Genomic DNA, 14,483 nt, shown 5'->3' on the forward strand with positions numbered 1-14,483 from the left:
GCCAGTGGATTGCCTTGATGTCCCAGCTTATTTGACCAGCTGTTTCATTAGTAACAGATTTTTACTAACCCTGTGAATTTAATTAAAAAAAAAACCCAAAACTTTATTCCTGCTTTAGCTCTTATTCTGTCACTATTCCCTTTCCCTCTGATCTCATGTTACTTTTCTTATTCCACATGCAAATCTACCAAATAAATATTGTTCAAAGTTGACCTTTGTTTGACCATATACAAAAACTCAAATACTGTTAACCCATTTACATGGGTTTTTGTCTGACTTTCAGAACAGAAGAGAGAGGAGCCTTAAGGACGTAGCTAAAATTTTGGAAAGAACCGGTTTCTAAATTCACTTCAGTTCTATTACATAGATTTTTTGCTATTCATAGATGGGGAATTTTTAGATTACAGGAAAATGCTATACATGGGACTTTGTGAATATGTTTGGCAGTGAAGTAAATGAGGATAGAGATAGGCATTGGATCTGTGATTTCTTTGATATAGGAAATTTAAAAAATTAAAAAACATGTTTAGAAAAATTTTTTATAAGGTTTATTTCCTCTCAAGGTGAGGAGTTATACAAACATTTATTAAGTCCCTACTGTGTGCCAGGCATTCTGTTAAACTCTGAGAGTACAATGAAAGGCAAAAATCTTCTCCAAGATCTCACCATCTAATGGAGTAGACAGTATGAAAATAATTATATAGAAGCAAACTACGTGCAAGATAGATTGGAAATGATCCACAGAGGGAAGGAACTAGAATCGCGTGGTATCAAGAAAGACTTGCTCTGGAAAGTGAGGTTTTAACTGGGACTTGAAAGAAGCCAAGGAAGATGGAGATCAAGAAGGGGGCATTCAGTGCTTGAGCCAGAGAGAATACCTGGAGTCCAGACATGAAATGTCTTGTTGGAGGAATAACCAAGGAGCCACTTCACTTGAGAGAAGAATGCATGATGGGGGATGCAAGGAGTAAGAAGACTCCAAAGGAGAGATCAGGGAGCCTAGGAAGGGCTTTGAACCCCAAGCAGGATATTTCTTCTTTGGTCCTGGAGGGGAAAGGGAACAGGAATTTCCTGGGTGGAGGGGGGCAGTCAGAACTGTGCTTGAGGAAGATCACATGGACAGCTGAGTGGAGGGCAGATGCTTGTGCTCTCCTGAGGAATCAGCATGGGGTAGAGGCAGTGGAAACGTTGGATCTTTAACAACCTTTCCCACCCCATGAATGAAATTTAAAATTTTGTTTTTCATCTTCCTCTCCATTTATTTTGGAGTGTCTGGCCTTTTTTTTCCCTTTCCTCTTTTTCCCCTAACCTGAAGTCAAGTTGAACTCAGGCCAGTCAGTGAGCATTTCTTAAATGCCTGTGATGGGCCAGACACTGTGCTTAGCACTGAGGATATTAAGAAAGGTTGGTTAGGTTTCCACCTACCCCCAAATCAATCAACCAACCAACCTCAAAACCAGCCCATGCTCTCAAGGAGCTCACACTGTAATAGGGGAAACAGTATGCAGACAACTGTGTACAAACAAAATATAGACAAGATACATTGGAGAGAATATCAGAGGGAAGGTACTAAGATTAAGGAGGATTCAAAAAGCTCTTCTTTGGTTTTTATTTAGCTTTTAAAATATTTTGATTGGCTACTAAAGTCTACTTCCACAAGGCTACAAAGCAACCAAGGCAATGTGGAGTTGGCCTGCCTTTGTGACAGATGAATTTATATAGAGAAGCCAGGTGTAACTCCAGGTAGAAATGATAGAGATCAAAGGGGGAAAGGAGTCATGTGGTTTTTCCCATTTTTTTTCTTGCTTTTTCCCATTTTAAGCTGATTTAAGAGATAAAGGTTGAAAATGTCAATCTGTGTGTCTAATTCTCCTTCCATCCCAGATTGGGGGTTGTCATTGAACTCTTTGTATCTTTGACTCTACCTTTGGTTAGAGTGCATTTGATTCCATGTAAGGGTCTTAAAAATGAGATGACTGGACTTAATAAGGAATAGCCAAAATATTCTTTTCCACTAGTTCATAGAATTGGAGTTGAAGGGGCCCTTCAAAGATCATCTCCACAGTGACCACTTCTCTCCATCATTTTATAGAGCAATACCCTGAGTCTCATAAAAATTAATTAATTTGCCCAAGATCACACATGTAAGAAGTATTGGAGCCAAACCCTGTAACTCTTCCAGATTTAGTACTTTCCCCTTTATTTCTCCTTTATTTGGATACAGTACTAGTTTTATTGCAGATCAGTAGCACATAGAATAAACATACAAGTACAAAAATATGTAATAACCATTAAAAGAAAACATGCAGCTTTCTTAGTCAACAAACATTAATTTAGTGATTTCTGTGTGCCAGACACTTTCTTCCACATCTTATTCTTAGAGTAAAAGGCTTACTGACCTGTTGGATTTGGATACTACTTAGTGATTTGCTCTAAGAGATTAGTTGTGTCTGGAGGATTGCTGTAATAAGAGGAGGGGAAAAGTTGGCCAGTCCCCATCCTCAGATTTATTCCAAACTTTGTAGTGGTGGCTGGCACTTTGAGAGAAGTAAAAGTGTGTTTTCAAAACTGTAGCTTCTCTGAAAACACAGGTGACATTCCAGAAGGGAGACCAACAATTCTTGAGAATGTCATCTAAATTATGAGTTTATTTTATTTTATTGATGGCATATTACTTTTTATTGTTGCTTTCCATTTCCTAGTTCTTCACTTCAGCTGTTTGGATTGCAATTTGGAGTGGTTATTATAATCTTTTAATTTTTTGTAGGTGCAGTCGAATTAGAAAACTTACCCCTCAAGAAAGATGCCTTAAAAGAACTGGAATTACCATTTGAAGTAAAAGCAGGTAGGTTGGGCCAATATTAGGTCCCAGGCCAAGCCCTACTTGGTCATTGTTTGGGTTCAGATTGACTGATTGGTTCAAAGTGAATGTAAATAGCACCTGTTTCTGTTGTGGCTAGAAACCCAGATTTTTTTTTAAAAGAGGCCATTCTTTGCCTCCTGTCTTATTAAGTGACAGTCGTGTTAGTCATTTAATAAGTATTGTCTCAGTCAAATTGAGACTTGTTAAAGATGTTAGCTTGAAAAGGCCCAAGTTCCTCACTTCATCCTGGGACATCTCCAAGTTGTCCTGATCTATACTGGCCACTAGACCCAGATGGAAGAGAAAGTGAGGTTTTGCACAGCCCTCTCTCACTTGCATGTCATGGTGTCACCTCCCTGATGTCATGGTCTTCTTCAAGAATGAAGGACAAATAGCATCAAGCATTAAGCTAGGTTTGGCTAGAGGAGAGGGATTAGCCTGGTCTTTATGAGTTTCTTTATGGCTTTAAGGGTCTAGACTCTTCTCTTAGATCCCCTTAGCCCAGAGGAGACCTGCTAGAGCCTGAGGCCAGCATCCCTTCCCATCACCTCCTCTGCCAACTTCCATTCTCATCTTTGCTTTTGGGTTTCCTGCCTGGTCACACAGGGCCATTAGCTGTCATTTATTAAGTGCCTTCTGCGGACCAGACATCATGCTAAGTGCTGGTGTACAAAGCAACAAATCCATTCTGTAGGGAGAGACATGGACACATCAAATTTTTTACAAAATATGTAAAACAAAAAGAATAAGGTTTTTGGTTTTTTTTTTTTGGTGTCATGGGTGAAGGGAAGAAGCAATTAAAAGTTGCAAAACTGTTGAATTAAAACTAAATGACCCTTTTAATTTATTTTTTATTGCATTGTTAGGTAACCTACTGAATGGTAACTTTAAAAATAGCAGTTAATCAAACTGGACCAAACTTAAGGAAAATCCCACTCTGTATTAGCAACTTTTTAAGACGTATCAGTCTGTCAGTCACTAAATAGTTTGTCATCTGTGATCTTATATTACAGTTTTGGGTCATAGGAAGCTTACTGTCTCTAATTGAAGAAGGGATTCAATTAACAAAATATTTATTAAGTTTTACTCCTGTCATACTTGTGGCTTTAAGAGAATTAAAGAATGTATCCTAAAAGCTGTCCCTATAACTCAAGTATAGGAATAGGCAGGCCTCAGTTCTGGGGAAGATAAAAAATATAATATTGCACAAAATAAAATATAATATTATAACAAAATAAAATAAAATATAAGATTGGCAGTGAAGGTGAAGAGGCAGGGTGATGGGGAAGGATGCTGACCTCAGGCTCTAACATATCCCCTCTGGACCAAGGGGTACTTGTGACCTTGGTCAGATCATTTGAGACCTGGATTCAGCCCCAACCAGATTAAAATGTAATTGGGGAATATTTAATAAAATAAATAATGCAATAAAACACAGATAATGATAATAGATGGTTTTCTAAGTCCATATGTAGCCAGCAGGGATCCTTATGTCTGGTTTAGGGGCTTCTGTTTCTATTTAATTTTGGTACCACTGGACTAGATGTCTCTAATGGCCCTTCTGGCTCTACATGAGCTTTGTTCTTGAAACTTAAAATCTGTCTAGTAGGGAGTTGACAGTTGTACAGGTAATGCACTATAAGAGATCGTTTTCATGTGGAAGATGTTACGTTTGAAGTAATGGAACTCACCTTAACTTTTTGTGTTTCGGTCTTCAATTTTCTGTCTTCTGATCTCCTCTTACTGTTCCTATCCGTTAAATGCCTTTGCTATTATCTTGTCTGTGGGGAGTGTTTTTAAATTTTAAATAGGCCTTTTCTATCTCTTCTAGGTGTTATTGGGAAGATAACCCTTCAGATTCCCTTCTACCGTCCTCACGTGGACCCTTGGGTGATCTCTATTTCAAAGCTTCATTTAATCGGTGCCCCTGAGAAACCACAGGATTTCAATGATGAGCAGGAGAGGCTGTTGGAGAGGGAGCGTAAGAGAGCATTACTTCAAGCCCTGGAAGAAAAGTGGAAAGTAAGGCAGGACCCTGACAGCCTTTGTTAAATGAGTGCAAGTGTGGGAAGCCACCAACACCATGTCTCTCCCTTTCAGAATGAGCGCCAGCAGAAAGGAGAATCCTACTGGTACTCTGTCACGGCTTCTGTGGTCACCAGGATTGTGGAGAATATTGAAGTGAGTGCTGCTGCATAGCTTGGCTGCTCTTGGGAAGGGAAGGGGGTTTCCCAGATTCATAACTTGAGTTTTAGGTGAATTCAACTGGTATAGAATGCTGGTCAAACTCATATGTTTTTCAGAGTGTGCCTTATACAAAACCTGAAAATCAATCCTTCTGGAGCCCCACGAAGGCTCTCTCCCCTGCCTCCAGTGCAGTGTTCACTTCCATTCTGTTCCATCTCCTTTTTCTTGCTGCTCAGATATTAGTCAGTTGCAGTGAAATAGATCATGGTGAAAGGTTTGGGTGTTGGACAATGCATTTTTTCCTGGCACTTTCCTAAGGTAGCAGTATGGTACAATGGAAAGTGTTACTGGAATTAGAATCAGAGGACCTAATTAGAATTCCTTCTCTTCCACTGATGGGACCTTGGGCAATTCTCTAACCTCAGTGGACCTCAGTTTCTTCATTTGTAAAATGGAGAGAGGTGAGGTGGGTTAAATTCTTAAATGCCTATTGTATTTTAGGCAAATGGGATTGTTGTTCAGTCACTTTTTCAGTCCTGTTTGGCTCTTTGTGAACCCATTTGGGGTTTTCTTGGCAAAAAGACTGGAGTGGTTTGCCATTTCCTTCTCCAACTCATTTTGTAGATGAGGAAACTGAGGCAAGTAGAGTTAAGTGACTTGCCCAAGGTCACATGGCTAGCTGGATTTGAACTCAGGTTTTTCTGACTCCAGTCCTGTGCTACCTGGCTGCCCTGGCAAATGGGATACAAAGAGAAAAATGAAAAACCTCACCTGAGTTCCTGTCTAGCTTTAATTCTTGGATGCTGTTGACATTTGTACTGTAGTGGTTTTGTTACATAGTTATAGTTGTTTTAAAACAACTGCAAGACAAGGAAGACCTGTTGAACATTAAAATTAAACTTGGTTGTTCCATATTTTTTTCCATATTGTAGTTGTAATCGGTATGTGCATAGTTTTTTTATTTTTGTTTTCTGTTTCTGTTTCCATTTTTTTCTGTTTCCATTATTTCAGGGTTGATTTGTTTAACTTCCCTGGTCCTCAGTTTCCTCATCTATGAAATGAAGTGATTGGACGACAAGTTCTCTTATGGCCACTCCTACCTCTTAATCAATGAGCCAGTGTATATATTTCCATATTTGGTGTAGTTAAATCTCTATGCAGTACACTGTCATTCTAAGTGTAATGTATTTTGGATTATGAAAAGCCAGCTAAGTTACTTCACATCTGTTTTCCTCCTAATCAGCTCAATTGTGATGATGTAGCTAATGTCAAGGAACAGTAATAATCTGAAAAGTGACAGTCTCGGTGTTGTTGGCCGTACTTGCTGTTCTGGCCAGATTCTGATATTCTTCAGCCCTATTTCTTTAGACATTTTTCCAATCTCATGAGATTCTGTGCTTATTTGCATGATTGTTATGAGGATTAGACATGCTTACAGTATCTGGTTTTTGTTTTTTTTTTATGGTGTACACAAGCAACAGAGAAACAGCAACTATTCCATTTGTAAGTGTCTGGAGAGAAAGGGAACACTGAAGTCATGGTGTTAAATTCTATTTCAGGAAGTTTTTAATTTTAGATACTATTGATTTTTTTGTTTTGCTGTTTTGAGGCTGAGTGCATTTTGACTTTTAGCTCCTGTGTCCTTACCATAAGGAAAGAAGATGTATTACCAAACCTGAAAAAACACATCATCACTTTAAGCATAATGTGCAACAAGTGGGGATGACAGAAAGGAAAAACTTGACAGGTCCTGTTGATGGTTGCTTGTCCCGGGTGACCTATGGCACCAGGCAGAAGTAGAGAGGGAAGACCAATTAATAGTGTGCCACACATTACTGTGCCAGGGCATAACTGACCAGACAACTAAAAAAAAAAGCAAAAGCAAAACTTTTAAATTATATAAAGAGAATCCTCTTTCTTTGTTCTCACACTAATCCAAAGGCAGTATCTTCTATGCCAGATTTCATGGTTTAATTACGAATGCCATAAAATTCTGGGCATAATGGGTATATTTGAAAAGTGTGAAAGTTATGCTGGGTTTTTTTTTTAAGTACTCCAAAGGCTTGTTGGCCTTTGCTCGTAATAATTTACTAGCAACTAATATCTTAGTAATCTTTCTTCTCTTTCCCATTCAGTTAAAAATTCAAGATGTCCATTTGAGATTTGAAGATAACATGACCAATCCTTCCCACCCTTTTGCATTTGGTATCTGCATAAAAAATGTATCTATGCAAAATGCTGTGAATGAACCTGTAAGTATAAAATACTAAGACCAAGAAGGTAGCAAGCAATGGACTAGAGAACTGATGATTCTTTGTCTTCTTTTTGGCTTGTTAATGTGAAGCACCTCAGACCAGGATGGAAAGAGTATTGTGCTTATGGTCAGGCTGACTTGAGTTCATATTCCACCATGACCTCTTATTAACTGAATGACTGTGGGCAAGTCTCAGCCATAGTTTTATCATCTATGAAATAAGTATAACAATACTTGTGGTCCCCATCTTAAAGGGTGGTGAGACTCAGTTGAGCTAATGTATAAGGAAGGTACTTTGCAAACTTTTAGTCTATATGTTAATATGAACGATCATTACTAAAAATTAGTGTGAGACTTATTCTACTCTGTGTGTGTGTGTGTGTGTATGTGTGTATGTGTGTATGTGACTTTTGTTGGTATAGTCTAACCATGGTTTTGCAAAGGAAGGAAGCATCCACTGACTCCCTCCATCTTCCCTGTGTCTTCTACTTTAGGTACAGAAATTAATGAGAAAAAAAGAGTTACATGTGGCTGAATTCAGTATCTATTGGGATGTGGATTGCACTTTATTGGGAGATTTACCTCAAGTGGAGTTACAGGTAAGTGGCTGTTAGAGGGACTTGGCTCGTCAGTGGTGAAGGACAGTGCTGGAGAGTCAATCACTGGCCTTTTGAATCCTCACCAGGATTTTTAATGAGTACAGCAAGTATTTCCCCTTGTTAAGAGTCAGTCCTGAGGGAACATATCAGCTGGCATGAATTTAATAAAAGGGTTCTTAGCCTGGAGTCCATCCACTTAAATAATTTTGATGACTATTTCAATATTTTGACTGCCTTTGTAATCCTTTATTTTACTTCATGAACTTAAAAACATCTTCTGAGAAAGGATCCATAAGGGCTTTACCAAAGTGCCAGAACACAAAAAAGGTTAAGAACCCCTGTTTAAAGAATAAGGAAAAGTAATTGTAAGAGATTTTTTTTTAAATATATAATATATATTAAGGATAACTCTAGCAATGTCATTTTAAAGCAGTTGTAGCCTTATGTATTATAGTTTGTGACAAAAATCTGAAAAAATTAGTCACACTTAAGTGGTCTCAGAAATATTTTTGCTTATGTGCTGTTTTGCAAAATTTTTTTTTTTTGGCTATCTGATTAAGAGATTTAAATATTGTCATGTAGTTCAGTGGAACTTCCTTGTAAGTTAGCTCATTATTTCCTGTACTCAGGTATACTCTAGGTTAAATTGCACTTCCCCAAATGTAATCCTGAACTGGAAAAGTCTGTTGGAACACATTTAGCCTCCAGTCTAGCTTAGTTTAAATACTCGTAGATCACAGTTGTTAAAACAAAACAGAAAAAAAACAGACATTAGCAAAACCCAACAAAAATGCCCATTCAAAAGCAATTATTTAAACAATCAATGTGCTTATGACTTAAAGGAAGCTATGGACAAGAGCATGGAAAGCCGTGATCATCACTACATCCTAGAGCCTGTGTGTGCATCTGCTCTGTTGAAGAGAAATTGTTCCAAGGAGCCTTTGAGGTCCCGGCACACTCCTCGTATTGAGTGCGACATCATACTGGAGACCATACCCCTGAAACTTTCTCAGGTAGGGGGCCTTTGTTCTCCCTGTGAGGTGGGTAGGGTGGAAAACAGGAACCCAGCAAGGGCTTACACTCTTTCTTTCTGGGGAGGAAAGTAAATATGTGAATGTGAAAGTTGCCCGAGCAGTATGATTTTGTACATGGAACATCTGTGCTATGGAATATTTCAGTGTGTGTGTCACCACACACACACACACACACACACACACACACACACACACACACACACACACACACACACACACATACACCCTCTACTTTGCTCTAATTATTGAGTAAACATTGATAACTTAATGTTTGACTTGGAATTAATTACCTGTTATGTATTCTTCCTCTAAGATGCATGGGTCTCTTGATTGATGAGAAAAAAGAAATTTTTTTAACTTGATTTTCCTCTACTTCTTATGAAAAGCTGCAGTATCGGCAAATTATGGAGTTGCTTAAGGAGCTGGAGCGAAAGGAGAGGCAGCTGAAATTTCGAAAATGGAAACCCAAAGTAGCAATATCTGAGAAGTAAGCATGTTTATATTTTTAATAGTCTAGAAAATAGGTTTTATAAAATTGATCTGTTGTATTTTCCCTTGACCACACAGAGTTCAGGAATAGGCCATGCATGCTTTTATTTAAGCATGTAGCTCATGGACAGAAGAACCTGGTAGACACATCATATTTGTAGAGAAGCATTTCTGTTTTATTGTCCATTGATGTAGTTTTGGAGGTTCCTACTTTGAGAGTGTCATAAGAATTGGTGAGATTCAGTCAGTGTAATTTAGGTTGAAGATTACTTTTATTGAAGTTTGGTCCAATCATTTATTCTTTCAGCTTCTTCTTTATAGCCCTTTACCTAGATGATTTTGGTTGATAATTTGGAATATATCCAACTTTCTAACTGGCATTGTAAAGTGCTTCTAAGAGTTTCCAAGTAGTAAGTTTCCCCCTTACATTTTCTGGGTTCTGTGTATTTTTCATTTACTTCTGAGTTTTCCATGTTAGATCTTTAGTAATAAGTTTCTTGAAAATGACCATAAAATAGGTATCACCATTGTAATTATCCTTTTATTATAAGTCACTGGAGAGAAATCATGACAAGGAAAATAAAAAGTCATTGATTTTTGGTTTGGGAAATCTAATATAAGATTGGTAGTCATTGACCTTCCTGGCTAGATATATTTGGCTTAAGCTAGTATTAAATTAAGTGTTCTGGGAACACAGACTTAGGAGTAGCAAGGGAATTTGAACCTGTAATTTCCCTCGTAGTTTCCTGAAAATAAGGGAAAAAAATATTCCAGGTAATCACCTGAATCAGTTGTATTATCTTTGTTCACAATGTAATCTGTTATTGTGAAATATTTCAGTTGCCAGGAGTGGTGGTACTTTGCATTGAATGCTAATCTGTCTGAGATCAGAGAGCAGAGGAAACGATGCACTTGGGACTTCGCATTGCATAGGGCTCGTGATGCCATCTCCTACACCGATAAGTATTTCAATAAGTTAAAAGGAGCCTTGTTATCTGCAGATGAAGAGGTGAGAAAATGTAAAATGATGGCTAAATTGACTTCTTGTGAATGACTTGGCAGTGGAGATCATAAAAGAAATGTTATTTTGCATTGCTGATCTTTGGTTGTCAGAGAGGATAAGGATGTTAACACCAATATTGGACTAAAATGGCTCCACAGCCAGCATTTCTTACCATTTGCTAGGCTCTCTTCTCATTCCATTACAAGCCAGAGTTCTTAATGCAGGAGGAGTAAAGGTCCTGGATCTCCTGCCTGGAGGAGGCTATGTGGACCTCCTATTAGTCCTGGCCAGGGAGCAGAGATGGTGCTGGGTTACCCTTATTCACATCCCTCTGCTTTCTGAAAATGTAGGACTTAATGGACCCTTGTTCATCCAGGCATCTGTGTTCTAAAACTTGCCCACATTCCTGACAACCTCTTCTCTATCCTCAGTTGCCATAGCTGTCCCCGTACTAAATAGTACCAAATAATAGAAGCTTTGGTTTGTCTCTTCCCAAATCCCATTCATTTTGAAGAAAGAAGATGACTTTGGGTCTGGGAACTGCTGTAATGGTAATGATAGTAATGACAGCAGGAGTGATAATGACAGTTGGCATCCATATAGCACTTTAAGGTAATTAAGCACTTTATTTATATTATTTCATTTGATTCTCACAGCAACAGTCCTCTGGGTTGGATGATATTCCAGATAGCTTTAGTTTTTGGATGAGGATAGTTAGGCAGACAGAGGTGAAATGACTTACCCAGGTTATACAGTAAGATTCTGAGGTGGGATTCAGACTCAGATCTTCCTGACTCCAAGTCCTGCTCTTTTTCCACCATATCTCCTAGCTGCTCAGAGCTCCACTCGTGGTTGAGCACCTACTGTGTGCCAGCCACTATGCTAGACACCAGAGGTAGAAGTATAATGAGTAAGAATATACTTCTTCCCAGGCTCACTGTGGGTAGCTGTAAAAGGATCTAAGGAACACAGAGCTGCTGCTCTTGCCCCACCTTCCTCTGCCATCAGGCCGTGATGATGGGAAGGTGCAAGGCCTTTTAGTGGCTGTGCTTTGCTTTTTTCTTTGCTCTGATTTTGTAAGAGGGATTTTTTTCATATAAACCAGTGAATTTTTCTTCATTATTTTGGTTTGGGTGATGTCTCTTAATAAAGCATTTTCTTAGCACAAAACATTGTAGAAGCATCAAACTATTCCAGTCAAGAAATGTCCTTCCCTCCCTCTTTAACAGGGCTATTAAGACAGGATTTGAATGTCTTGAAAATCATTCCCATCATTTCATGCTGGTGTTCTTAGACTTTAGTGGCAGATGTGTGGCTTGTTAATTCTTGAAAATTCCTTTGATATCAATGCCATTGACATTTGAAACCTAATTTCAGAAGTTATGAGAAGAAACTAAATATGGTTCTGCTTCATGTTGTGTTCTTAAGATACAGCTAAGGAAGTATGAGGAGATGAACAGCTAATTTATAATGGCTACAGCAAATGACCAAATATAATTTCCCGTTCCTTAACTTCAGAGGCCCCTAAAACAAGGGCTATAAAGAACTGTTTGGGATTGTGAAGTATTCGAGTGTGTCTGCTCTTTGTTTTCCTCATATATATGTAGTTGACTGTCATGACAATTCAGGCTACAAAGACTGTCCTGACTAATTTGCTATATGAATTATTAGTGGCAAAGACGTCTGCTTTTAGAGGCACAAATGTTCTTAGCTCTTTGTTCATACTCAAATCCTTTTTAAAACAATAACACGTTAAAGACTTCAAATGAAACATCCATACATCTAATTCAAGTTGCAATTATTTTGCAACAATTAAACTGTAGCTGTTAATGTTTGACCAAATGAATTTCAATGTAAAAAATGCTATAGCTTGTCAGACATTCATTCTGAGTCTCTAGATGTTTTTGTTCATGTAGTCATCCTATTTACGTTTCCTTTTACTTAATTGTCACTAATATATATCATGTTTTTGATCTTTGTTTTAAGAATACTGCTTTTTGATTATTATTTTCTTACTATGCCTTTCAGATATTGTATTATTATTACCACTCTTATTATTATCATTATTTTATGTTTGGTCTGAACCTGTTGCTTCCCTGATCCAGGGAACTCTCAGTGTGGAAGCTTCCCCACTGATGTGAATGAGTGACTTCTCTGTAATGCTGGCTGTTGTTTGGGGCACTGAAGGTTTTAGCTGATCTGCCCAGGCTTATACAGCTGGTCTGTGTCAGAGACAGCCATAGAGCCTAAGTCTTCTTCCTGGGTCAGCTCTCAAAGCTGCACTGACTCTCACACAAGATATTGTTTGGGATCAAATGTAACAAATGGTTCATTATGTGGGAAGGCTGTTTAATAACAAACACAACAAATATATACTCATCTGATAAGGAAATGTAGGAGAGACATTGGTTTTGGAGTGTTGAGGGCACATTTACTTAAGTGGTTTATGAGGGTGTCCAGTTTGACTGAGCCATGAAACCTGTTGGTATTTCTATGGACTAGGAGGAAATGTGTCGAATTGAAGAGGAACAGAGCTTTGAAGAGCTAAAGATTTTACACGAGTTGGTTCATGACCGATTCCACAAACAGGAAGAACTGGCAGAGGTAAGAAATTACTCTTCTCTTGACAGCTTATTCAGACTGTTGTACACCTCGAACGCTCTGTAGGCCTTCAGTTATCCCACAGAGTTTCTGATCCTATTGCTTGTAACCTGTCTGCTTGGGGTAAGCAGTGGTGATGGATCCTGAGAGCACAGAACAGTTCTCACTTTTCCCTTTGGTGCTCACATTTGCTTGTGTTTTTGATTGGAGCAGAGCCTACGAGAACCTTTATCAAATTCTCCTGGAGAATCCCCCATAGACCCAGAAACTGGTGGAGGCAGTGGGATGTTACAGTATCTTCAGTCGTGGTTTCCTGGATGGGGAGGCTGGTATGGTCAGCAAACTCCTGAAGGAAGACCAATTGAGGGGCTAGTCCCAGAAAAGCAGGAACAGTGGAATCCTGAAGAAATCCTCGGTATGTTTGGAGCTGGATTTTACAGTTCCCTTCTTTTAGGGAATATTTGCTTAAGGTGAAATAACTAATTTCATTAATGAGAATTGAATGAAAGAGTAGAGAAGCATTTATTATGTGTATTATTACATCTAACATCCCCACCTACTCTTTGACCCCAGGATATTGGCCTCCTTGCTATTCTTCTCATAAAATGATTGACTTCCCAACTCCAGATTTTTTCCCCATGCCTGGCATCTGTTCTCATCATCTCTGATTTCTGGCTTCCTTGAAGTCCCAGCTAAAGTCCTGCCTTCCACAAGAACACCCTTCTCAGTGCCCCTTAATGTTAGTGCTTTCCCTTTGTTGATTATCTCTAATTCATCACATCTATTTATATCTTGTTTGTACCTGGTTGTTTTCATGTTGTCCATTAAACTGTGAGCTCCTTGAAAGCAGGGACTGCTTTTTGCCTTTCTTTGTATTCCCCCAGGTTCAGCACAGTGCCTGGCATAAAGTAAGTGCTTAATAACTATGGCTGACCATGTGGTAAATGCTGGGGTTACAAATACAAAATCAAAGACAGTCTCTGCCCTCAAGGAACTTATATTCTAATAAGAGAAAAGACATGTACAGGAATGGGATCAAGGGAGAGGTGCTTTGCTTTGGTCTTGAAAGTTGCAGCAGTAGAGAGTAGGGCTGGAGGGGAGTAGCTTGACAGACCCTATCTAGGACCAGTGGCAGAGTTCCAGAACTGGAGAAGATTATGCATTTGGTAGTGAGGAGGTTAGCCAAGGTTTTGGAGGAGATGGGTGGAGAGTAGAGAAGCCTGGTGACTGGTGTTTTCCTGAAACAGTGGTCCAGGAGTGGCAGCTGCTTTTCTGCTCAGTGGGATTCCGTGATGGAATTGATGGTTCATTTGTGGATATACCCTCAGATTTTTTTTCATGATTTAAAAAAAAAGTGTTTGGAAATCATTTACCTGGGTAAAAAGAGCCACATCTTAAACCACTGTAAAGAATCACAGTAGCAATTGTTGCAGGAAAATAGATCAGAAGAAGA

At 38.8% G+C, this 14,483-nt stretch overlaps 1 protein-coding gene across 5 annotated transcripts in view; it reads left to right on the forward strand.

Annotated features, from left to right (window-relative positions):
* Window positions 1–14,483, forward strand: part of VPS13D (vacuolar protein sorting 13 homolog D) — a 335,894-nt gene that overhangs the window by 10,728 nt on the left and 310,683 nt on the right. For all 5 annotated transcript variants that reach the window (XR_011967006.1, XM_072608911.1, XM_072608914.1 and 2 more), the window contains exons 3-12: window positions 2,768–2,845; window positions 4,695–4,885; window positions 4,964–5,044; window positions 7,186–7,302; window positions 7,799–7,903; window positions 8,746–8,916; window positions 9,324–9,424; window positions 10,267–10,435; window positions 12,932–13,033; window positions 13,244–13,445. Coding sequence is in view for 4 of the 5 variants with exons in the window: in XM_072608911.1 (XP_072465012.1) it covers window positions 2,768–2,845; window positions 4,695–4,885; window positions 4,964–5,044; window positions 7,186–7,302; window positions 7,799–7,903; window positions 8,746–8,916; window positions 9,324–9,424; window positions 10,267–10,435; window positions 12,932–13,033; window positions 13,244–13,445 (1,317 nt within the window). In the remaining variant the exon portion in view is untranslated. The remainder of the gene's footprint in view (window positions 1–2,767; window positions 2,846–4,694; window positions 4,886–4,963; window positions 5,045–7,185; window positions 7,303–7,798; window positions 7,904–8,745; window positions 8,917–9,323; window positions 9,425–10,266; window positions 10,436–12,931; window positions 13,034–13,243; window positions 13,446–14,483) is intronic.

This window comes from Notamacropus eugenii, chromosome 5, assembly GCF_028372415.1.
Source record: "Notamacropus eugenii isolate mMacEug1 chromosome 5, mMacEug1.pri_v2, whole genome shotgun sequence".
Lineage (NCBI taxonomy): Eukaryota > Metazoa > Chordata > Mammalia > Diprotodontia > Macropodidae > Notamacropus > Notamacropus eugenii.